Genomic DNA, 24,980 nt, shown 5'->3' with positions numbered 1-24,980 from the left:
AAGGCACTTTATTTGATATTTTTAAAATATATATTTATTTGACCGTGCTCGGTCTTATTTATGGCATGTGGGATCTTCATTGTGGCGTGCCAGATGTGTAGTTGTGGCCTTGCGGAATCTAGTTGTAGTATGCAGACTCTTAGTTGCAGCATGTAGGGTCTAATTCTCTGACCCGGGATCAAAATTGGGCCCCATGCATTGCGAGTGTGGAGTCTTAGCCACTGGACCACCAGGGAAGTCCCAAAGGAAAGATTTTTTTTGGGTCTGTGTCCCACATGGCATGGGGCAATCTTTATTTCCCAGCGAGGGATTGAATCACTGCTCTCTGCAGTGAAAGTGTAGAGTTCTAACCACTTTGTGTTCGTGCTAAGTCGCTTCAGTCATGTCTGACTCTTTTTGACCCTATGGACTAGCCTGCTAGACTCCTGTCCATGGAATTCTCCAGGGAAGAATACTGGAGTGGGTTGCTGTGCCCTCCTCCAGGGGATCTTACCAACCCAGGGATCGAACCCATGTCTCTTCTACAATGGCATGCAGGTTCTTTAGCACTGGTGCCCACCTGGGAAGCCCCCCTAGCCACTGTACTACCAGTTAAAGTCCCCTGCTATTTTTAATTTATTATAGATACAACTCAGGAAAAGTCAAATGAAAGAGATATGTTGTCTCCAGCAAGAAACTCTTATTCCTGCAGCCACAAGGAAATGAATCCTACCAACAGTCCGAGTGAGCTTGAAAGTAGTCTCCCCACCCCCACCTCACCCATTGGAGCCTCCCGATGTGAGCATGCAGCCCAGCCAGCACTTTGACTGCAGGCTCGTGAAACCCAGCTAAGCAAGGCCCATACAAACTGTGAGAGGAAAAATGTGTGTTGTTTTAAGCCACCAAGTTTGTGTTAAATTTGTTACACAGCATAGAAACTAATATAGTACATAAAATAATGAAACTACTACCTGCCTTTCATTGTTACCGTTAAAACTGACGTAACATACAGCAGGCCCCAGGAATGTTAAGTTTTTGAGTCAGACCTGGATTTGTAATCTACTCCAACCAGTTGTTAGCGATGTGAAGCTGACAAGTTAGTCTGAGTGTCAGACTTTGTAGGACTATCAAAGATTAAATGAGATGAGGCAGATAAAAAAAGATGTAAGATAAGGCAGATAAAAAAGACATTTCAGTCTAAGCGCAGTGCCTGGCACTTAGTAAGTGCTTCCTCAATGATTTGTTCTTACTAATCATCTTTATCATCAAGGGGATGGGTTTGTAGTAGATGTGAGGCTAAATCAGAGGGAGGAGCAGGGACTGAGTGTTCTTATATGTATCTGAGCTGAGCAGTAAGAGAGGGAGAGGAACCGATTCCTGATATTCTCTACTCCATCTGCCCCATAGAACAACGTGGTTGAAGTCAAAGAACTCTTTCCCAAGCTGATTACTGAAGATATGGTAAAGCATATCAGTAGCTTGCTCCATAGCAAGGACTTGGAAGTCAGCTATTTAGCTGCAGGCATCATAGCCCACCTGACATCTGACAAACAGCCCTGGATATCCTGTGACCTCCAGAGGACAGCGCTTCTCCAGGATCTGGTATAAGAACTGTTCCTCTTTACAAAATCCAGAGTCATCTCTTCTTGCAGAAAACTTATTTTTCTAGATCATAAGAGTTTTTGAAATATGTGTTAATTGTAGAAAATGGGAAAGATAGAGAAGAATATAAACAAAACATTATAAATCATCCACACCTTACCACCCAAAGCTAACCTCTATTAACATTTTCTGCATTCTTTCTGATACTTCCCTTTTATAAAATTAAGCATGCAGTTTATATAGGTTATTTCCCTTCTGTTTCCCACTTTCAGCTCTTTTTAAAGCTGTTTCTTTTGGTGTTTACCTTCTTATCTCTAACATATGTTGGTATGCCTGACTTTGTAGTTTTAGACATTGTCAGTTTATTTTCCACTTAGGAAAATGAAAATTCCCAGTGCACACCCTTTCTTATACTCCAACTATATGTCTCCTTTCAGTACATTTAAATGTATTCTGTCCACGTCAGCTTATTTCCCAAGCCTCTGTTTTTGTTCCATCTGTTAGATATATTTTGTATATCTGTTAGATCCCGGGAAGTTCCTTTACTGTCGTCCTGAAGATTCTCTTTGCTCTCTCATGTTGGATTCCCTGTTTCCTGGATTGCATACCTTTCTATTCTTTGGTATACTCCCGCATTCTGTTGGGTCATATCCTCTAGTAGCTTCTTAAGAGATGTAAGAAAAGAATTTGAAACCTTTTATATTTGAAAGACCTTTATTTTACATTCACCTTTAGTTGATCAGATGGCTGGATATAAAACTCAAGTACTGAAATACTTTCCTTTCACATTTCTAGGTCATTGCTCCATTGTTATTTCTTGGTATCACTGTTGAGAAGTCCTGTGCCATTTTTCTTTGGAAGTTTTAAGATCTTTATCTTTATTGTTTGGAAATCTCAGTGATGTGCCTTGATATGAGTTTATTTTCATCTGTTCCACTGGCTACTTACTGCTCTGGAATCTTGTTTTCCTTCAGTTCTAGGAGATTTCTTTCTATCCTTTTCATTCCTCCATCCCTTCTTCCTCTTTTACTTCCTTCCTTCCTTCCTTTCCTCTTTTTCTCCCTGCCTCCCTCCCTTGCTTAATTCCTATTCTCCTGATTGAAAATCATAAGGTTGGCTTCCAACAGTCTAAACACCCATAGAAGGATAGAGTTGAGGGCAGGGGCACCTCAGCATTTAGTATTTAGTATTTTTCACTTTAGCCCCCTGTTTTTAGCATGGTACTTCCAACCTCAATTGTTCATGGGGTTGCCCAGTCCAAACATTTTTGTAAGGGGTGGTAGAGGAGATCTGGTAGTCTTGATTCCTTGGTACTTTCAACCAGTCCTCCTATTTTAAGCCTACCTGTAATCTCACTTCCTGAAGTACTTTGTATGCCCAGTTTTTAGGTCTGTTAGGGGTTCTGTTCAAAATGGTTTTTTTTTTTTTTTAACCTTCCCCAGTGCTAGACCTATTAAATCATTTGCCATTTTTCTTCTGCTTTGTTTCATGTGTGTTTATCTTCTTTTAAACCAGTTGTACTGTTCCATTCATGCTCAGTCTTCCATCTTTAAACAGAAGTCCCTTTCTGGTGTATTGTTTTCCACATGACTTTCTTCATATTCTACATATATAATGGCTGTCTAATTAATGGTTGGTTGGTTAGGTATACCTAAATTTGAGTAATCCTCAATTTTGAAAATTTATATTGTTTCATATGTATATAATTATAAATGACATGAAACAATACTAGAATCTTGATTTCTCTTTTTGTGTAGTATGCAACCATCCAGAAATGGCCAAGTTCAAGTTGTAAGATGACAGCTTTGGTTACTTACAGGTAATTTCGTCATGGTGTAGTACTTCTCTTAAAGCTTGTCCTTAGTCTCCTCACTCTGTAGAGGCCATGGTATAATAAAATATTAGAATCAAATAGCCTTATATTCAAATCTGATTTCTTTGTGATACTTGTAAAATCACTTTAAGAAAATCTCTGAGACTTAGTTTTTGTCATCTGTAAAATGAAGCTGACAGTGTGCAATATTGAGGGTGGAATCAGTTTTTGAATGTATAGTGTCTAACACAGAATATAATTTCTTAAATGCTGCTGCTGCTGCTAAGTCGATTCAGTTGTGTCTGACTGTGCGACCCCATGGACTGTAGCCTACCAGGCTTCTCTGTCCATGGGATTCTCCAGGCAAGAACACTGGAGTGGGTTGCCATTTCCTTCTCCATCTTAAATGCTAGTTCCAATTATATGCTCAGCAATACATCTGTCTTAATGAAGAATTGACTCTGGGAGTGGCTGCGGGGATGTTGAAAATATTACTATATCCCTGATGTTAGCCTGAGTTCTGAAGAAATATCTTCTTTGTACTTATTTAGATCCTTCAAGGCATTTTTTCCGCTCCTTGGCAACTTCTCTCAACCAGAGGTTCAGCTCTGGGCACTATGGGCCATGTATCATGTCTGCAGTAAAAACCGTATGTATTTAAAAATAATTGTTTTTTAGCTATTTTTTTGTATAAGGATTAAGTTCAAGATGGAATTTTGAAAAATTGTTCTCTTATGTCCTGATTTTAACCCTTTTTAAGAAGAAACTAAAAAGCTTTTGTATTAGTATAAAAAATGCTACAGAATTATAATTTATTTGGGGATGGATGGTAAGCAATATAGAAAGTGAAAGTGTGCTCCTGCTCCTATTCCCCACAGGCAAGCACTGTTCATTAACTATAACTATCCTTCCAGGTAATTTTCTGTATATATGCTATAGTTATTATATACTGTACGTGCATATGTTTTTAGACAAAATGGGCTCATTCTGTGCATGGTATCCTATAGCTTTCTCGTCACTGAATATTTTATCATAAGACTATCTTTCCTATAAGTAATACATAGATTTGCCTCTTTGTAGTGGTTTGTGGGAGACTGGGGGGCCAGATGTCAGGAGTTGTTTCTCAGGAAATTAAATGTTTTTCCACATTTGTTGCTTTAAATTCCTCTTGGGAATTCTTGGCTTTTTTTCTTTGCTAAGGATTATTACTAAAATTTTTGCTTGTATTATAAAAGAATCCTAGACTTTAATTCTGTATAAAAGAATTAGAGAATTTGTATTATAAAAAGGATTATAGACTAATTTTATGCTGAAAAATCTTAAAGGTATAACTTTTAGAATTAATGAAATGTTTAACTATCAAAAGCATAAACTATCTTAAAATAGCTTTAACAAGTATTGGGGCCTATGTACAAAAAACTCTAGGAAATAATTTATAGACTGAAATAATTATGGACATATTATACTCCTCAGTTCTTTTCTATTCACATATATAATACAGTTCAAGTGAATGAATACAGTAAATGATGAGGAATCTGAAGATTATTCTAAAGCTAAAGTGGCAGAATAATTAGGAAAGAACTGATAGAGAAAAATGGTTTTTAGGAGCTTGCCCTAACACTTCTCTTTATTTTTGGCTACACCCACAGCATGTGAGATCTTAATTCCCCCAGGAGATATTGAGCCTGGGCCCCTACAGTGGAATCTTGGAGTCCTAACCAGTGGACCACCAGGGGAAAAAAAACACACACACAAACACTGTATATATTTAGGAAAGATACATATGTCTGATGATTAAGAGAACAGACCCCAGAACCAGACTATTTGAACTTTACTCCCTGTTTTTCCATTTACTAACTGTGGGAGCTTGAGCAAGTTACTTAGCCTTTCTGTGCCCCAGTTTCCTCATCTGTAAAATAGGGATCCAAGTACCTGTTTTATAGGACTGTTATGAGAATTAAGTGAGTTAACATTTGCAAAGCATTTAAACATTGCTTGGCTTATAGTATTAGCATTTGCACATAGCATAGTATTAGTACAAGCATAGTATACTTTGTGAGTATAATCTGCAGAGCTGAGTCAAAATGTTATGAATGTTTATAATTTTGTTGGGTATTGCTAAACTGTCTTCCAGAGAGTTGATTACCAGTTTGCATTCCCATCAGCAATATATGAGAGCTTGCAGTTTCCTTTTATTCTTGCAAAACTTTTAGTTGAATTTTTTATCTTTGCCTGTCTAAGGTGAAAGTGATTCTAACTTGACATTTTAAGTAAGGTTAACTGTCTTTTCTTATATTTGGATTGTCTGTTGGTTTCCTTTGCTTATGGTTGTTTACTGTTTTTTTTTTTTTTTATCTTTTTAATTTGAAGGAACTCTTGCAAATATTTTTTTCCAGTTTATTGTCTTGATTTTATTCATTGTTTTTGCTAGTCATTGTTTTGTTCTATGGTGTCTGGATTTCAGATCATGGTTATACCTTACAAAATCGATGAACATTTTCAGAAATTTTCTTTTAAAGTATTACCCTCCAGCTATTCTCTCTGTTCCTTTCTTATAACATTTATCAGAAATATCTTATATCTTCTCTCAATCAGTCCTACATATCTTGTTACCATTAAAAAAAAAAGTATCCATGTCTTTGTTTCTTTTTAGTGCATTCTTGGTTGTCTTAGTTGTGTGTTTTTTCTCTTTAAGATTTTTATTCATGTGGATGGACCATTTTAAACTCTTTATTGAATTTGTTACAAAACTGCTTCTGTGTTTTTTTTTTAATGGTTTGTTTTTTTGGCCATGAGGCGTGTTAGCTCCCCAGCCAGGGATTGAATCCATGTCCCCTGCATTGGAAGGCAAAGTCTTAACCACTAGTCTACCAGGGAAGTCCTTAAATATGTTTTGGATCATGGTTTCTGTGTTTAATTGACTGTTTCACTGATTAAGAGAATCTTTTTCAGACTGAGTTGTGGACATATCCCTTTAGTACAGTTTTGTATTTGCTTCTGTCAAGTGTTCTGGAGGTTTTCCTGGGATTGGTCTAATCCTTATATTAATTTCTCAGCTCAAGGATTCCAAGAACATTTAGGCTAACCCTGTACCAACTTGGGTTGAGATCCCAACTTGGGACTCAGGAAAGACTTCTCCCCAGAACCCAGGCCAAGATAGACATGTTTCATTGTCTCATCCCTTGTCTCATCTGGCCTTTTGAGGGGCCAAATTTATGCATTATTTTTGCTTCTGACTTCCTAAAGTTAAAATTGAAATTCCTAGATTACTGAAACTGACAGTCCCTTTCTACTCCAGAAAAGTTACAGGTGAGGTTACATGAGCTTTAAGTGCTTTTTTTTTGCTCTTTGTGTCTGACTCCTTGACAGTTCCTTTACTTTGTACACTCAACCATGAATTTAAAATTTTTCAATTATATTTTATCCAGCCTCTGGTATTTTTAGGTTGTCTAGCTCAGCATACTGCCTGAACATGAAATTTTTATTATTTTCGTAATAGAAGAAGTTCTTATCCTTTTAGCTAGAGATATTTGAAGCATAGAGTTGTCTGGAAATAAACTTAATAAAATAATCATCCGTTATCAAATTGCATAAGCCGAGCATTATTGGCATCTTTAAAATGATGAATGTGGTAACTGGGAATATTTAAAACACCAACTTGAACATCAGGTTTCTTTGCTTGATTTTCTTTCAGCCAGCAAATACTGCAAAATGTTAGTTGAAGAAGAAGGATTGCAACTTGTGTGTGACATCCGGGAGCACAGTGAGGCAGACCCCCAAGCACAGCAGATCGCAGCCTCCATTGTAGATGACTTCAAAATGTACTTTATAAATTACCAGAGGCCCTCTCTCTGTTGAAGGCCCTTCTTAACCTCAGGGCCTCAGAGGTGCTACGTCTTCAGTATCAGGCCTTCTGCTGTATCAGCAATCAAGTGTTGGATTGAAACAAGTTGTCGGAGTTTGTGAGCTGACCGCCTTGTTGGCCTTTTGGGGGATGATTTTCTGTAAGTTATAAGAAGTTTGGATTTGTGTGATAGCCATAATCTCAAATCAAGTTGGAATCATTCTCGGAATACCTTTTCAGTAGTTTTGAAAAATCAAGCCCTAGACTCTGTGGGAAGACCTGTAAGCTTTTGTTCAAACAGCTATGCCAGTTAATTTTCTTTAGCCCTGACCAGTTTCTAACTGAGTATTGTCAGAGGAAAGAAAAAAAGAAATACCTATGGGGGACCTCTGTATTTATGTTAAATTTCATGGTTGAAAGAATCTCCTGAGTTGTTATTCCTGGCTATGTGAGGCCTTTGGAAAAGAAATGCATGAAAAAGTTCTAGGAAACATGTGTGTTTAAATGTATTGTTTGGAAGGCAGAACCTCTATTGGAGGGAAGGGAAAAATTTTTTTTAATACATACCAAATTACCTTCCACTTGTTGGGTGGAGGAAAGAGAAATACATTTTTATGATTTTTGGATAGTCTACCTTTGACCTTTTTTCCTCCAACTTTACACCTTAGACTGAATGAGCATAATAACATTGTGGGTAATTGGTGCTGGTGGGGCCTGGTCACAGGACTGAGAAGTGTTTAGATGAAAGATTATATAGCGAGTATAAATCTCAATCCCTCAGATTTTTAATTTGAGTGCGACTGTGACCAAAACAGAGGAAGGACTGTGCCAAAGATTTAAAGAGGTGCTCTTACCTAACTTGGATGAGAAAAATAATGAGCTTTTCTGAGAACCAATCTCAACCTCAGTGTAAGCTATGAAAGGCTTTTGTTTGTGTCCTCTGCAAATGTGCTTTATGGAATGAAGTCCTTCCTCACATTATTGACAGTCAATGAAACATGTTATGCCAGTCATCTAAATTTTTCGAAGAAACAATTTTTTTAAATTGGTAGCTTATTTTAGTATTAGATTTTTATACTGTAAGCTGGCCAGATTCTTAACCGGAATGCCCCATATCGTCTTTTGAAATCAAATGAGGTTTATTCTTATTCTAAATTATTTTCTCAAACTATTGCTCACTGGTGTCCCACTGGATAAGGGGAATTTGTGACCTGCTTCCTTCAACGGCCCTGAAACTCCACAGATTTTCTCATTCACTCTTGTGCATGATTCTAAAAGTATGTCTTAGTTTCCTGACCTGGGTTCCATATGTCAGAACATGCTGTTACCAGATACAAGCGTGGGCTGATGTGAGGAGGATGAGTGGGAAATAGTACCTGTTGAGGTCCAGTTCAGCATTGGGCACCTCTGTACATTTTCTCTGATTTTCAACAGTCCTCTGGGATAGTTTTAGTCTTCCCTGGTGGCTCAGATGGTAAAGGCATCTGTCTACAATGCGGGAGACCGGGTTCGAGCCCTGGGTTGGGAAGATCCCCTGGAGAAGGAAATGGCAATCCACTCCAGTACTATTGCCTGGAAAATCCCATGGACAGAGGAGTCTGGTAGGCTATGGTCTATAGGGTTGCAAAGAGTCAGATATGACTGGGTGACTTCACTTTACTTCAACAGATAAGAAGAAGGAAGTACAACAAGATGGTTACTTTCCTAGATAGACAAATTTTGCTTGTGTGGTTGGTGCTGATTCCTAAGACTTGGGTTCTTGTCTTACTTTTCCTTCCAGGAAATGAGTACAGCTTTGAGGCACATTTGTTTTTAAAAGCAAGTCAACAGTGTTACTGGTCTGTGTCCATGCCCATGCCCATGGTTCAGTAACTCCTGAGCCTGCCCAGGCACAGGCTTAGGAAGCTCAGATCAGTTAAAGAATGACCACATGACTGTCTCTTGCCCTGCCTTGGTATAGGAGGAGGGCTGCTGAGGCTAGTGTGCACATGTGTATATCAGCCCCCCTTTATTTCAAAGTGCCATCATCTTGCTTTTTTGCTCGTGCTAGTCCCCTCAGTTTTCCTCTTCTTTGCCTCCATTGCCTGTTTGATCCTTCAGCCTTCAACTGCAGTATTACCTGTCCATTTCTTAATCTTCCATGTTGTCCACCTCAGTTAATCGTTCCCTTCTCAGGGCTCCTAAAAGTTAATTAAATGCACCAGCAAAGATTTGTCTGCCACCCTACAGTTTACAAAAGGTTTTCACAGCAGTGATTTCATCTGGTTCTTAAAAGAAAACAGTACATTAATCATAACTCATGTTTATGGAACATCAGGTATTTTATTATTTTTTAATCCTCAAGACAGGTTCATTATAGTTGAGGAGGCTGAGGCAAACAGTGAGTAACTGGCAGAGAGCTGAGTCTATTCAACCACAACCAAGGTCTCCTTATTATCTCTATTGTACTGAGGGAGAAACAGGGCCATTGTGGGGTGGTTCTTACAGCATCTTGCATCTCTGGTGAGCACCTAATAACTGAGACGCAGTGATCAGACTTGGGTGCCAGTGCTATAAGGGCCCAGAGGGGTCTGTTTTATCCTTAGTTTATTGTTCTATTAGGGAGAGACAGGTATGCTCCAAAGCCAACCTCACCCCAGTGATGAGCTCGCCTGGGTGAGGAGTAATGAAGGGAGCAGTAGGTGGCATAGTCAGCACCCTAGTACCAGGCACCATGCCTGTTATTTCCTATCCATCATTGTCCTTGTGAGGAATCTGGAACCCAGAGAGGTGAAATGATGAGGGCAGAGGTGCTGCACATCTTCCTTCTGGATCCTGCCCTGTAAGCTGTGCATCTCCCTTGCTTCAGGTTAAATGGAGGTCACTCGCCAACAAATCTGGGGAGGCGCTTCTCCCTGAAAGCAGCCATGCCTTCCAGCCGATCCCGGGTTGGGATGTTCTGAAACAACATACAGAGTATCAGTTTGCAGGGACAGGTGCAGAAACCAGTAAAGACTTGCTGAAGGTTGTTCAGCCCCTGGCGAGGCCAGAATCCAGTCTTTCACTGTCTTTGGACTCTGGTGTTGGGTCATGCAAACATGTGGGCCTTGGTGGCTCCTTGATCTCCTCACACCAGCCTGATTTTGTGCGCAGTGTACGTGCCTCTGAGAGCTCACAGTCTCATTCAGCAGTCTGAAATGAGGCTACTCAGTAGAAAACAAAGACTAGGCTTTGTGGTAAGAGCTCTGGCTCTGAATCCTGGTATGCAGTTGGTTTACATTGGGTTCTATAAGTTCCCAAACCCCCGTTTAGGAGGATTTTGTTACTTGTTAGCCTGGAGATTCATGTTTTTGACTCACTAAGGAGTAAGGGGCTAAATGGGTCAGCCATAGTTTATTGTCCCACCATCGAGCATACACAACCTATGGGCAATAATCAAGGCCTTGGCATCCTCCAGCCTGGGCTCTAGGCTGGTACAGCCTGGCCTGTACCAGTAGCCACTGATACAGAGAACTCAGAAGCTGCTCTTCTTCTGTCGGGTTCCTCTGTGATTCTCTGGACAGCAAATTAGGGCAGGGTGCAGTGCCATTAGATGGCTGAGGAAACAGCCCCAGAGAGTGCTCTGTGGCTCCCCTGGGATCAGTGCAGGCTGACTGTGTGGGTTGGGAGGAACCTGTTCAATTGGTCATGTACTAATAGTACCCAAGAACCCCACCCTGGCCTGGCCTCTGCTTACAAGCATGCAGGACTGGCAGCAGACACGTACCTGGGCGTAGCATATCCCTTCAATGGCCATCCCTGATGCGATGTCCACCTGCAGGAAAGAAGTGGTGCCTGGATCAGCCTTGCCCACCTCCATGTGCCCTGGGCGCCAGCTCGCCCTGCTCTCTACACCACTTCCTGCTGTTCCCTGGATTCTTCCAGCAAAGAATTATCCAGGCTTACTGTATGCCAGACCATATGAAGAGAGATGGTGTGATAAGGAATCCCCTACTGGAGAGGGAACACCATTCATTACAGAGGTGAGGCAGTGCTAGGATGAGTGGGGGCTGTGAGAACAACAGGGGGGATTACAAACAGCCTTAGAGATGAGGAGGGAGTGTGTGAGCTGTGCTTGCGCAGGCATTGTCCCCTCCTTCCCCACCTGGCTGCCTCACCATGTCTCCTGTCACCCCCATTAATGAACTCTGCTGGCTTTCCATTGCCCTCAGAACCAAGGCCTGCATGACTTGGCCCCTGGCAACTTCCCAGTCTCTACTGTCCACTGCTTGTTATTACTCACTTAAAGGCACTATTATAAGAGAAGTACTGTTCATAGCAGCAGTTATTTTCCCTACTACACAGCTGAGAAATCTGAGGCATAGAAAGGTGGAGTGATTTGTGTAAAGACACAACGGTGTGTGGGAAAACAGGTCTTAGAACCCAGATGGTCCAGCACCAGGGCCCATGCCCCTAACCTCACTGCTGTGCTGACTCACTCGTCCCTTCCTCTTGTTCAGTTGAGTTGCTTATTTATGCACCTCTGTTTTTTCTCTCACACTTTCCAATTTTTCTGGAATTCTTATCCAGCCTAAACCCCAGTTCTAGAAAACATTCTCCAACACAGCACTGTCCAGCCCTGTACCCAGTAGCCCCATGGAAGGTGCAGCTCTACCCTCTCTGGGCTGTCTACTTGGTACTCGACTTTTTATTAGTGACTTATGTCAGTCCCTCTCCTACCTTGGGGGCAGAGACCATATTTGATTCATTCTGGTGTCCCAGTTCAGGTCTAGGTTTAGTGTGTAATGAATGAATAAGTTGATGTGTAGGATGAGTTAGCTGCAGCCAAGTCAGCGTGCCTGAGCCCCGTCTGTGAGGCCGCATTGCTGACCATCAGCATAATCCTGAGAACATGGACTGATAGCCATGCAGACCTGGGTTCTTGTAACTCATTTGCTCTGTGACCCCGGGTAAGTCATTTACCCTTTCTGGACTTCAGCTACCTTCTCTAACCAAGGGAGAGAAATGAGGATAAAATATAATTTGGAGTATTTTTACCTGGCCAAACTTCATTTTGTAGATGGGTAAAACTACAAAACAAAGAGAGAGGTTCAGGCTCCAAGTCTATTAGAAGAGTCTGATTGCTGAGTTCTTTCCAGCTGTGTTGTCCATCTGTGTGCCCTGAAAGCACTGCCTCCCAGCCACCCCACTGACCTTAGCAGATGCTAAGTTCCGACCCAGAACCCTCTCACCTCTATTCCTCGGTCAATGGCTACTTTGCTCAGCCGCACAGCAATGGGGGCCTAGGGAAAAGCAAACGCTTGGTTGAGGGGATCAGTTGGTGCTCACAGGCACACAAGCTCCATGATAGGGGATGAGGTCTGGGTAGAAATCCAGCTATTCTAGTGACAGTGTTTACTTTTGTTAGTGTTATACCTACTAATTAGCTGATGTTCCTTTTCAATAATGAAGGAAGCCTAACCGATCCCTAACCCTCCTAGTCCTGACCATCTGGAATTCTTGTCAGTTAATACATGCCTCCAGCATGTACAACATACTCCACTGTACACATGCTTTCCCACCCACAGACTTGTCTAACGGTCACAGGCTGCTCCCCAGCTCTTCAGGAGGGGTTTAATTGAGGCTCAGGGTGGGGAAGCAGTTGGCCACGTTTATCCAGTCAGTGGCGAAGCTTGGATCCGATTCCCAGTCACCTTTCCCACTGCTGTCCCTTCCTCTACCCTCTCATCTCAACAAATGCAAGCCTCCACTGAAAGCATGTTTTACCCCAGGAGGGTGAAAAAGGTCAGTAGTAGGAACTTGGACTTTGGAATCTGACAGGCTGGGGTTGAAATCCTGAGGGCCATTTTGTAGGGCCACTTGGAAGCAAGAGCACTGAAAGTGACCATCTTTGCCTCATTGGTCTTGCTTCTAGTTATTTTGTGCCACTGCAGGTCTGGCTCTCCATCCCCACCACCTGCTTCCAGGCAAGGAGTACATTTGCCTCATATTTTGTTCACATTGTATTATTTGAAGGTTTTGTAAGACTTTATCAGAAAAGAACAATTTAAAAAGTCTGTTAGCATTGAAACCATAAATGAAAAAACTAGCTACATAAAGATAAAAGAACTTCAGACTGGGAAAAATACCACAGATTCAAGCAAAAATCAAGAACTGGGAAAATATATTTTGATATTGTGACAGAGCTTTTCCTTTACAAAAAGCTGGTATAATTTTTTTTTTTTTAGCATTCACACAGTATAGAAAGGTAGTTGAAAAAAAGAGATGAGGTGTGCTCAGCTTTACTTTTAAAGAAAAATAAATCAGAACAGTTAGGTGCTCCTTTTCACCTCACACTTGGAAACTGTAAAGGTTGATAATGCCCATTATTGTTGAGATTTAGGAAACAAGTATTTGCACACAGAATTGAATGGAGAGTAAACTGGAACAATGCTTCAGGAGGACAATTTGACAAGAACTGGCAAATTAGATAGATGCCCATGCTCTTTCATGTTATAACTCCATGTAGGCATCTGCCCTATAGATTCATTTCAAGAGTACACTAAGATGTACAAAGTTAATCATTCCAGCTATTTTTAAGGAGCATAAAGATGTCAGTAATGTGAATGTTCCTCACTAGAGTACTAGTTAAATGATGGCACATCCATACCATTAATGAAAAAGTGTGCAGTTTAAATGAATGAGGTTGATAAGTATGTGCTGAAATGGGTAACTCTCCAACATATTAGGTGAAAAAGGAAGCTGCATCGTGCTGTGTATATTATTCAATTTGTGTAGAAGGTGTTGGTGTGATGTGTCTTTGGGGAGAAAGGTCATGAGAATGAAGAACTTCACTTTTTGTTTTATACTTTTCCATACTGTTTGAATTCTTTTCTGTGCATAGTTTGTTTTTAAACATCAGTTAGAACTGGACTAACCTTTAAAGGTGTGTTCCTTGTCCCCTAAATTGTCCTAAAGGAATTTAGAATTATTTAGATATGTGAGTATATGTGTATATTTTACATGTACAATGAATATTTCTGGAAGAGTATGAAAACTGTTAACAGTGGTCATCTTTGGGGAGAGTGACTGGGGAACTGAGGACTGTTTTGGTGACCAAAACACCTGTCTTTTTGCCAGTGACTGAAGGGTTTTTTTACGATGTGGGACTTTTCACTTTGAACCTGGAACAGCCCCAGGATAACAGGATCACCCTACTTTTGATTTTTATTCTGTGTCCTTTTATTTTCTTGTTATTTGAATTTGTTTATCATATTTAACTCCTGATTTCTCATTGAAGAAAATTAAAAACTATATAGCCATGTTGTCTCTGTGTTGAAAACACACATATTTATGTTTCTGAGTGTGTCTGTGCATGTATATATAATTGTAGTTGACCCTTGAACAACCTGGAGCTTAGGGAACCAACTGTCCATGCAGTAAAAAATCTGCACGGAACTTAAAGAATTCTACATCCACAAATTCAACCAACCTTGGATCATGTAGTACTGTAGTATGTATTTAGTGAACAAAAAAAAATCCATGTATAAGTGAACCTTCACAGTTCCAATTTGTGTTGTTTGAGTGTAACACTGTGTGAAGCTCAGTTAGAAATATGATGGATCATTTTGTGTTATTTGGAAATGAGAACAGTGAGTCACAGTTGCCACAGGATGTTCCATTACTTTGATGTTAAATGGAAAATGTATTCAAATCCATATTCAAAGGGTAAAGTATATTTACTGTTTAAAGGGAAAATCTGAGTGTTAATTTGTGGACCTTGTGTTTATTGTGGCTTTATTGTAGGGCTTCGTGGCTCAGACAGGCTCTTTGAGGTTGGGAAGATGCCCTGGAGAAGGAAATGGCAGCCCACAGCAGTGCTCTTATCTGGAAAATTCCATGGATGGAGGAGCCTGGTAGGCTACAGTCCATGGGGGTCGCAAAGGATCGGATCCGACTGAGCGACTTCACTTTCTTTTTGGGGTGAATGTAATTTCTGGAGAATTTTGACTCCCTGGTCTTGGTAGTTTCTCCAGTAGAGGGCAGCCGTCTACCACAGTATCTCTTGCACTCACCCCATAGGGAATCTTCATACTTGGCACTCAATGGCACTCAGTAACTCACCTGGAAGTTAAACAGGTTGCATCAGAATGTCCCAACATTTGCGTTAGTGATTCTGTCACTAGTTTTCAGTATGATGTTGATTTGGTATAGAAAGTGAAAGTCACCCAGTGGTGTCCGACTCTTTGCAAACCCATGGACTCTACAGTCCATAAAGAATACTGCAGGGGTAGCCTTGCCCTTCTCCAGGGATCTTCCCCCCAGGGATCGGATTTGCATTTTAGCTGATTCTAAAACTACTGGAGTGTAGCCTATCCCTTCTCTAGTTTTTGAGGAATCAAACAGGGGTCTGTTGTTTTTACCAGGCTATCAGGAAGTCCCTACTTTTTAAATACTAAAATACTAGTAATGAATAAAATACTGTTATTTAAATACATTGAAAAATCTGAAGCCTGAAACATCTTGAGATCAAGCTCCAAGACCCAGTTATTTATTTTATGCAAAAAGACAAGCTCTATACAAATAGGCCCCCCACTCTGTGGAAGTGTAATCAGCTACTACCTTGAGTTACTCAGAGTTTTGTATCAGTTGAGAGACTTTCTGACCAAGTATAAGAGAAACACGACAGCATTAAAATGAACAGCTTCAGACTCTCCATTTGTGTGTGATGAAACTATAAACAAGAAATGAAGACAAAACAAATGCTTTTAAACCAAACTTACCATCAGTTTTTTATAATCCTTACCCTCAAGTAACTAAGCAAGCAAGTAAGTACAGATCTCAAAATTATAAAAAGAGGCAGGATTATTTAAGGGAGATTTTTTTCCCCCAAAATAAGATAACTCTTTTTTACTTTTCATGATTAATTCAAATACTTTTCTGTGTTAATAATATTAAAATGATAGAATATGTTTAACATTTTTATATTTGACCTTTGTAATATGTCTTTAATTTTTTGTATTTGAAATCCATTAAAGATTTAGTTTGTTCTTTAAAAATTGTGTACATGGTCTGCACTCTTTAAAATGCTAGTTATCATTTGTATTTCTGTATTATGCAGAATGGATGCCAAAATAGTGTCTGTCTTTGTGATGGTATTGCAGTCACTTTCTTTGACTTTGATGAGCAGTCACTTAACCTTGTTGGGTCTGTTATAGCACAGACGCGACAGGCATAATCACCTCACCTGGATTGTTCTAACATTGGGACACTATTAAAGTACCCAGGATTGCTTGTGTCTGATTGTGTCTGAAGGATGAGGGTGCACCATATGGGCTCAGTGAGTATTACAACTTAACAGAACCTGGCTCCATTTCAGCTGCTTGCCTATCTTTGTGGAAACTTGGGACGTCCCTCTGGCTCTCTTAGAGAAGTGAGAAGCCAGTGGAGCCTCTCGGGTACTTGGAGATTACATGTAGGCAGGGCCTAATCCACTCCCTGGGTATCTACACTTTTGGGGAGACTATGCTAATAGGCTCTTTGAGGATTAAAAGAAAGTATGGGTCTTAATACATGTCCGGAGAAGGCAATGGCACCTCACTCCAGTACTCGTGCTTGGAAAATCCCATGGACGGAGGAGCCTGGTAGGCTGCAGTCCATGGGGTCACTAAGAGTCGGACACAACTGAGCGACTTCACTTTCACTTTTCACTTTCGTGCATTTGAGAAGGAAATGCAACCTACTCCAGTGTTCTTGCCTGGAGAATCCCAGGGACGGGGGAGCCTGGTGGGCTGCCGTCTATGGAGTCGCACAGAGTCAGACACAACTGAAGTGAGTTAGCATAGCATAACACATGTCCTACATCATGTATTTCAAGTGCTTTTCCACCACGTAGTATGGTTGAAAGATGGGCTGGTAGTTCTTTATCTGCTTTAAAGAATCTTGCATTTTCAATTTTGGAACACATTCATGCTTTACTGTCCAGTACAATAGCCAACAGCCAAATGTGTCTATTAGGATTAAAATATGGGAAGTGTAATTGAGAAATTAAGACTTTAATTTAAGTAATGTGGCTAGTGGGGCTTCCCAGATAGCTCAAGGGTAAAAAACTGCTTGGTAAGCAGGAACCTCAGGTTCAGTCCCTGGGTTGGGAAGATCCCCTGAAGAAGGAAATGATAGCCCACTCTAGTATATTTGCCTGTAAAATACCATGGACAAGAGGAGTCTGGTGGGCTACAGTCTGTGGGGTCACACAGAGTCAGACATAGCGTCAAAACATGTGGCTAGTTCATGGGGTCGAGAAGAGTTGGATGACTGAGTGGCTTCCCTTTCACTTTTCACTTTCACACATTGGAGAAGGAAATGGCAACCCACTCCAGTGTTCTTGCCCAGAGAATCCCAGGGATGGGGGAGCCTGGTGGGCTGCCATCTACAAAACATGAAGCTTAGTGACTGCCTTAGTGGGTGGCACAGATAGAGATCATTTGCATCATCTCAGAAGTTCTGTTTTATAGGCTGTTCTGAGGATTTTCAAGCTTAATTGATCCCAGCACCTCAGAACTCAATTTTCATTTTAACTTAAAATCTGATTTAATATTATTTTACTAGATGGCTGAATGGAGGCAAAATCTGCCAAAGATGGTTAATTTTGTAAATCTGGGAAAATGGATCTTGTGTGATTGCATGAGACACCCTTGCCCCTTGGCCTCCCCACCTGTGATCCCCAGTGGCACAGGCCCACCCGTGCTGAGTGGCAATCGTACCTGGGGCAGGATCTCCTGGGTGCTCGTGTTGCCGGCAGCATTGCCCTCCTCGTTCTGGGCCACAGCGTGGTTCACCAGCCCCAGAGCCTGGGCCTGCGCCCAACTCAGTCATCGGCCTGTGAAGATGAGCTCCTTCGCCAGGGCCACCCCCAGGCATTGAGGCAGCCTCTGAGTCCCTCCTGCCAGGATGGAGTAGGGATGGTGAATCCTCATGGAATGTGGGGGCCCAGAGGAGGCCCTGGCTGGGAGTCAGCCAAGACCTCTCAGAGGACAAGATTGGATTAGGCTGGCAGGGGAGACCCCAGAACATAGGGCAAAAGAGGAAAGTAGGGAATTATGCTGGATAGAATAAACAAGTAGAGAAGAATGGATGGTGTGTGTTGAGATTACCTGCTCCTGGGAGGAGTCCTCTGGTGGTCTCGATCAGTCCCATGACAGCCGAGGAAACTGCTTAGACAAAACAGAGTGAAGCCCCCACCCTGTCTTCCAGCTCTAATCCCAGAGGAGAGGAGGCACTGTCTGCTGACTCTGCTCACCCCTCCAGCTGATCATTTCCCTCATGGTGTGGCCACAGCCAGGCTCCTCCAGTTACTGCCTTTGGAAGAGCCCTAGCCTGGAAGTCAGAAGTCCCAGCACTCACCCTCCCTCCACAACTCACTGAGCAACTCTCTTAGCCTTTCTGAGCCTCATGGATGAGGGAAAAAAATTGATAACCTCTCTTTTACCTGCTTTATAGAGCTGTTTAGGATCAAGTGAGGTCATGGTGCTTGGAACAAGGAGGGGTTCCTGGATGGTGCCCGGTACCTATTTGTAAGTTAATGGATTCTCTGTCTCATGCATCCTTAGCTCAGGTCTGGCCTAGAGTGTCAGTGACTCCTGCTTCCACCAGTTTTTCTCCCAGCTTTTTGTCAGCCTGAAATTTTCCTGTATGCTGATCCACATCCTCCTTTCGCAGTTGTACTTCCTATGACAGGCCCTCCTTGAGTGTCCCACCCCACAGGCTTCTCCTGAAGTCCCTCAACACGGTCCCTGTGAACCATGCAGTGTGGGAGGGAGGAGTTTACATTCACCTCCTACCCACCAACCCCTTCAGGTTAGCTTTCCTAAACATGGGCAGGTGGGGACCAGAGTTGGTGCTATGACCTGACCTGATATTTGATGTCTTCCCTTTGTTATGCATCATATGGATATAAAGTCCCTCTATGCCTGGGGCTACATGTTAAAAAAAAGATGAACAGTTCTTGCTTGGTGGCAGGAGAAAGTGTGGCACCATTATGGCACTCAGATCTTCTCTGATTTCCTCTAAAAAGGGCACACCTAACCACCAAGTCAGCAAGGTTAAAAGCAATCAATTATCTTCATCCTCCCTGCCCTCCACATTTCGAAGTTCAATTTCTTTGAACTATTAATGCAAACCTCTGTGGACTCTGATAGAGCTACTGTAGGGCACTGTTCCTGCCCAGTCATGCTTGTGATTAACTGGGCATAGACTGCCCTCATGGCTCACCTTTGTTCACAATATGATCGATACAGCTGGCTTGGACAGAACTGGAAGACTGAATAGATACCTTTGTCCCCAACCTTCGCTCTCTGTGTTCTTTCTAGCTGTGTCAGCGGTTGCCCTGGGGTTGGTACAAACAGTCCTGAGCTGAGGGCAGCTGACTCTGAGAAGGGACGAGTCCTGTAGCAGTCAGGGGCTGGGCGGTGGGTGGGGAACCACTGCTTCCTGAATTCCTTGGCTCCCACTTTGCCTTTAGTTCTGGGGTTTGTTGGAAAGCTGAGAGCAGTGGCTGACTGCAGAATCCCCAGAATTAGCTTGTTTCATTCGCTCTTCCCTCCCACCCTTCCACACCTCTCCCTGTACCCAGTACCTGCCACTCGGAGGTCACAGGCCAGGGCAAGTTCCAGGCCTCCACCCAAGGCAAACCCATCCATAGCTGCAACGGTGGGTGCAGGGAACGCTGCTGTGGAGACAAAGGAGGGCTCAGCCTGTGAGGCCCTGGTAGGACCAGGACAGTGTCTCAGGGTAGGAGATGGTCTAGCTGGTTGTGATAGAAGGCTTGCATTGATCCCAAGTTTGGGGACCTTACCTGGTACCTCAGCCAGGTTATCTTAGCAGTCAGTTTTCCCACTGGGGCAAGTTGTGGGATCTGCTGGGGAATAGGAGTGGGAAGATGGATGGGCAGGGTGATGCCTGGTCATGCCCACCTCTTCTGTGGGCCTCCCAGGACCCGCCTTTTTGCTCTCCCTTCTCATTCTGTGTGCTGGGAACAGAATTGAATCTGACATGGGGAAGGCAGATGGGCAAACAGGTGATGATGACCCAGGGTGATCAGTGATCTGAGAAGGGAAGCTTGGATGATGGGCCAGGGATGGCTTTCTGGAGGAGGTGGCACTGGTTGTCTTGAAGAATGCATAAGCAGTTCAGATGGCCTAGGAGGGATATTCCAGAAAAAGAACAAGCATTTGTCAAAGCCTGCAAGCATGCTTGCTGAAAGTTGACTCTGGAATGGCCAGGCTTGTACCCTCAGGGCACAGAGGCTGGGCGTCAGAACTAGCAGGGCACTAATGCTGGGGAGCCAGTGCCCTTTGGACCCTCATGGCACCCTCCTCCTTGTAGAATTCCTTGTCCCTACCCCCTCTCCCTGGGAGGATCATCTCCCACAGGGAGAAACCATTCTGTCTTTCCACAGAGCTGGGATCAACAGAACCATTCTGTCTTTAGAACCCTCACCAATAGATTGGGCCTGAGGCTCTGCCTCCTCAGGCTGTCAAAGGTCTGCACCTGCATCCAGCAATGACAGCCCTTGGAAATGACCTGAAGAGAATCCCAGGCTGTCAAAGGATCCAGCAATGGAAACCTGAAGAGAAGCGGCCAGAGAGGAAAGAGAAACGCCAGGAAAACTCGTCAGGGAAGCCAGGGAGGGAGGAGGGTGGGCAAAAAAAGACACAACAACAACAACAAGATAAATTGGATTTCATCACAATTAAAAACTAATGCGTCAAAAGACATTATCAAGAGAGCAAAGACAACCCATGAATGGAAGGAAATACTGGCAAATCATACATCTGGTAAGGAACTGATATCTATGATATATAAAGATTTCCTACAACTAAAAACAAAGGACTTCCCTGGTGGTCCAGTGGTTTAAGACTCCACACTTCAATTGCAAGGGACACGGTGTGATCCCTGGTTGGGGAACTAAGATCATGCAAGCTGTGCAGAATGGACAAAAAAACAAAAACAAAGGACTTGAATAGACATTTCTCCAAGGAAAATAAGCCACTGGGATTTCCTGCTAGTCCAGTTGCTAAGATTCTGGCTTTCTAATGCAGGTGGCCCAAGTTTGATCCCTAATTGGGGAACTAGAGCTCTCATGCCAGAACTGAAAGGTGGCATGTCACAGTGAAGTTTGAAGATTCTGCGTCCCTCAACTAAGACCCAGTGCAGCCAAATATTTAAAAAAGAAGATAAGGCAGTAAGCACTGGAAAGTGTGTTCAGCATCATTGGGGAAATGCAAAGAAAAACCACAATAGGATACTGCTTTTACCCATTCAGATGGTTATTATAAACAACAAAAAAGTGTTGACATTGGTGTGGAGAACTCTGATGTACTGCTGGTAGGAATCTCAAATGATACAGCTGCCGTGAAAAATATTTTGGTGCTTCCTCCCAAAAGTTCAATATAGGATTACTCTGTGGTCCAGCCACTTTACTCCTAAGTATATACCCCAAAGAATTGAAAACAAGGACTCAAAACAGATACCTGCACACCAATGTTCATAGCAGTATTAATCACAATAGCCAAAATGTGGGAATCACCCAAGTCCATCAACAGATGGATTAAAAAAATGTGGAATATATATGTGAAAAGGAATATTATTCATTTTTAAAAAGGATAGAAATTCTGCAATATGCTACAACATGGATGAACATGAAATACATGATGCTAAGTGAAATAAGCTAGCCATGAAAGGACAAATGGATGATTCTACTTAAATACTTAGAGTAGACAAATTGGTAAAGATAGAGAGTAGAATGAAGGTTACTGGGTGTTAGGGAAATGGGGAGGAATTGCTTAATGAGTATACAGTTTATTGAGATGATGAAAATAGTTTTTGAAATGGATAGTGGTGATTATTGAATAACGTTGTGAATGTATTGTTGAATAAAGTCGCTTAGTCGTGTCCGATGCACCCCAATGGCAGTCCACCAGGCTCCACCGTCCTTTCTCCAGACAAGAACACTGGAGTGGGTTGCCATTTCCTTCTCCAAAGCATGATTAAAATGAAAATTTTCGTGATTAAATGTAACCAGGTCCCTTTGTATAAGAGTACTGAGTGGGGTATTTTTGACAATCATAAAATTTTACACTTACAAGTGATTAAAATATAAATTTTGTGTAATGTATATATTTGTGACAACTCAAAAATACATTAAATAGTAATAAAATTTTATTATTTTTTCCTGTTTTATTGAGAAATAATTGGCATACAGCAGGTATAATTATTTTTTAAAAGAAGGGCTTGGTTGAGGAGTGAGTGCAGGGACAGTGGCATGGGGGGGGGCAGGGTCCTTGGTGAGAGTAGTGACAGTGGAGGTTCACTGAAGGCCAGACAGCCAGAGCCTGAGTCATGAATAGGGGGTGAACGTACTCTCTGCAAGTCCTAGATTATGGGAAAGTCAGTTGGGAGAGCCTTTGGGAGTCTGATTAGTCCTAGCCCCTCAGTGACAGATGGGGAAACTGAGGCGCAGAGAGAGACAGGGACTAGCCCAGGATTCCAGAGCAAATCAGGGGCAGATTCAGACCTCCTGCACGCCCCCTTGCTTTCCTGTCCTTCGCTGGAGGGGTGAGGAGTGGGGCTAACAGTCATGAAGTGACCGTGATGGAAGACGTCAGACCATGGGGGGAGCCAAAGGAAGAGGCCGGAGTAGGAGGAGGGCCTCGATCAGGGCAGTGGGGTCAGGCAGACTGGTCCGCATACTTCTCTTGCCACCTCCCACCCCAGGCTGTTCACGGGGATCCTGACAGTTGAGGCCTGGGGACTGAGCCACATGCCCTTGAAACTGCCTAAGAATCACTCGCTTCCCACCCTCGCCCTCCGCAGCCTCTTCCCGTCTCCCTGGTGTCCCCTCCAGAGCCACCGCAGAGTCAGTTCTTAGCTCAACTCTCATTCGCTTGCTTCTTGTAGTGGGCCTGGGATGCAGCATTTCTCGTCTCAGAAAGGAAGTGCGTGGTGCTTGCCCTGTTGTGGGGACCAAATGGTGCAGAGACATGGAAGAGTTGCGTTGACAGGGACTGAAATCTTGTAGTGGGCAAAGGGGCAGTAAGTCAGTCCTGTCTTGGCCACAGACCTGGTGAGTGTCGTTGGACTCCGTTTTCTCATTTCCTCAATGCAGTGTCAGAACAGAAAGAACAAGGATTTGGGGGTCAGAAAGGTCAAGTTCTAACCGAATTCTCACTAGCTGTGTTGCTCTAAGCAAGGAGTTTCACCTCTGAGTGCATATCTTTAAATGGGAATGAGTCCTGTGCTGTGTGCTAAGTCACTTCAGTCATGTCTGACTCTTTTCGACCCTATAGACTGTAGCCCGCCAGGCTCCTCTGTCAATAGGGATTCTGCAGGCAAGAATATTGGAGTGGGTTGCAATTTTCTCCTCCAGGGGATGTACCCAACACGGGGTCGAACCTGTGTCTCCTGTGTCACCAAGCGGGTTCATTAGCAATAGCGTCACTTGGGAAGCCCTGAGTCCTGTGCTAGAAATGACCTAAGTATCCCCTGCATGCAGGCTGGTGGGAGCCCTGCTGAGTCCCAGGTTGGGGGCAAGAAAGGAAACTCAATTGCACAGAACACACCCTTCACTCCACTCCTGAAGATCAGGACACGCACTTGACGGTCCTCCCGAAGCTCGGCCAGAGCTTCCAGCAGCTGCAGAGGAGACCAGATCAGATACCTCCCAGCTCAGCCCCTCCCACCCTGGTGCCCGCCCTTACTCACCTGACTGACGAAGATGTTCCCCAGGGCATTGCGGGCACTGGGTCTGTTCATCAGAATCTCAGCAATTCCTGCAGGGGACAGGGCAGCGTTGGGTGAGCCAGCTGCCCTGCTCACTCCTGGGCTGGGGCCTGGGATCTGGGCAGCCTCTACCCTTGATGAGCAGTGTGACCTGGGGCAAGTCACACACACTCAGGCCTCAGTTTTTCCACCCATAAAATCGGGAGAATAACCCTTGCCCTTTCTGCCTCACAGAAGTGGAAGGGCTTGAGAACCTCAGAGCACCATGGGGAGAGGGACGAGAATGACTGCCCCAGTGATTCCTGCCTGCTTCTGCCATTGTGAGACCTACACACACACCTACACAACCCTTCTTCAATTTCATGTATCTCTCTCCATGTGATTCTTTTCTCTACAGCCAGACTTCTTCCTCTCGAGCTGAATGAGTTATGATAACACCACCACCCAGAAATCTTGTGTGCCCTGACTCATTCACTGCTCCCACCTCCCCCCAAAAGTAACAACTCTCCTGACTTTTTTTTTCTCCTGACTTTTTATGGTGATGACTTTCCTGCATTTCTTTACAATTTTATCACAAAAATATTCATCTCTAGACATTATAGTTTAGACTTGCTAATTAAAAAAAAAAAGAAAACTCTTAAAAGCTTGTTAAAACCCTCAGCTTCTGCTTCTAGCCCTGTCTTTTGCTCAAAGATATTTATTAAAGAACCTGGGTGGGACTTCCCTGATGGTCCAGTGGCTAAGACTCCCTTAATGCAGGAAGCCTGTGTTCAATCCCTGGTCAGGGAACTAGATCCCACGTGCTGCAACTAAGATCCCAAATACTGCAACTAAGACTGGCACAGCCAAAGAGAAAAAAAGAACGTGGGGCATTTGACCTGTAAGATTTCCTGCAGCATGGAATTTACTGATTGCACACTCATGGGACAAGCGAGCAGACGCCTCTGTCATAGGAATTTAGCAGCTAATCCAGAGGCTTGAGCATATTCACATTCTGTCCTCTTT

The 24,980-nt window shown here is 43.0% G+C and overlaps 2 protein-coding genes across 2 annotated transcripts in view; one reads left to right on the top strand and one right to left on the bottom strand.

Moving 5' to 3' along the window:
- The window catches only part of ZYG11A (zyg-11 family member A, cell cycle regulator), a 66,027-nt gene extending 56,640 nt beyond the window's left edge, over positions 1-9,387 (top strand). Inside the window, exons 11-14 of the mRNA XM_070368041.1 lie at positions 1,387-1,581; positions 3,339-3,400; positions 3,946-4,043; positions 7,089-9,387. Coding sequence (XP_070224142.1) covers positions 1,387-1,581; positions 3,339-3,400; positions 3,946-4,043; positions 7,089-7,252 — 519 coding nt within the window. The 3' untranslated portion in view covers positions 7,253-9,387. The remainder of the gene's footprint in view (positions 1-1,386; positions 1,582-3,338; positions 3,401-3,945; positions 4,044-7,088) is intronic.
- Positions 9,388-9,806: 419 nt separating this feature from the next.
- Positions 9,807-24,291, bottom strand: ECHDC2 (enoyl-CoA hydratase domain containing 2). The gene is given in 9 exon segments (XM_070362329.1): positions 9,807-10,176; positions 10,984-11,031; positions 12,449-12,499; positions 17,960-18,138; positions 18,350-18,406; positions 19,831-20,070; positions 22,947-23,158; positions 23,728-23,888; positions 23,958-24,291. Coding segments are annotated over 9 exon segments (1,077 nt in total). The 5' UTR covers positions 24,009-24,291; the 3' UTR covers positions 9,807-10,098.
- Between the last annotated feature and the right edge of the window lie 689 nt (positions 24,292-24,980).

This window comes from Bos mutus, chromosome 3, assembly GCF_027580195.1.
Source record: "Bos mutus isolate GX-2022 chromosome 3, NWIPB_WYAK_1.1, whole genome shotgun sequence".
In the NCBI taxonomy this organism is placed as follows: Eukaryota; Metazoa; Chordata; class Mammalia; order Artiodactyla; family Bovidae; genus Bos; species Bos mutus.
The sequence above is the reverse complement of the archived record's forward strand: the minus strand, read 5'-3'. Positions and strand labels throughout refer to the sequence as shown.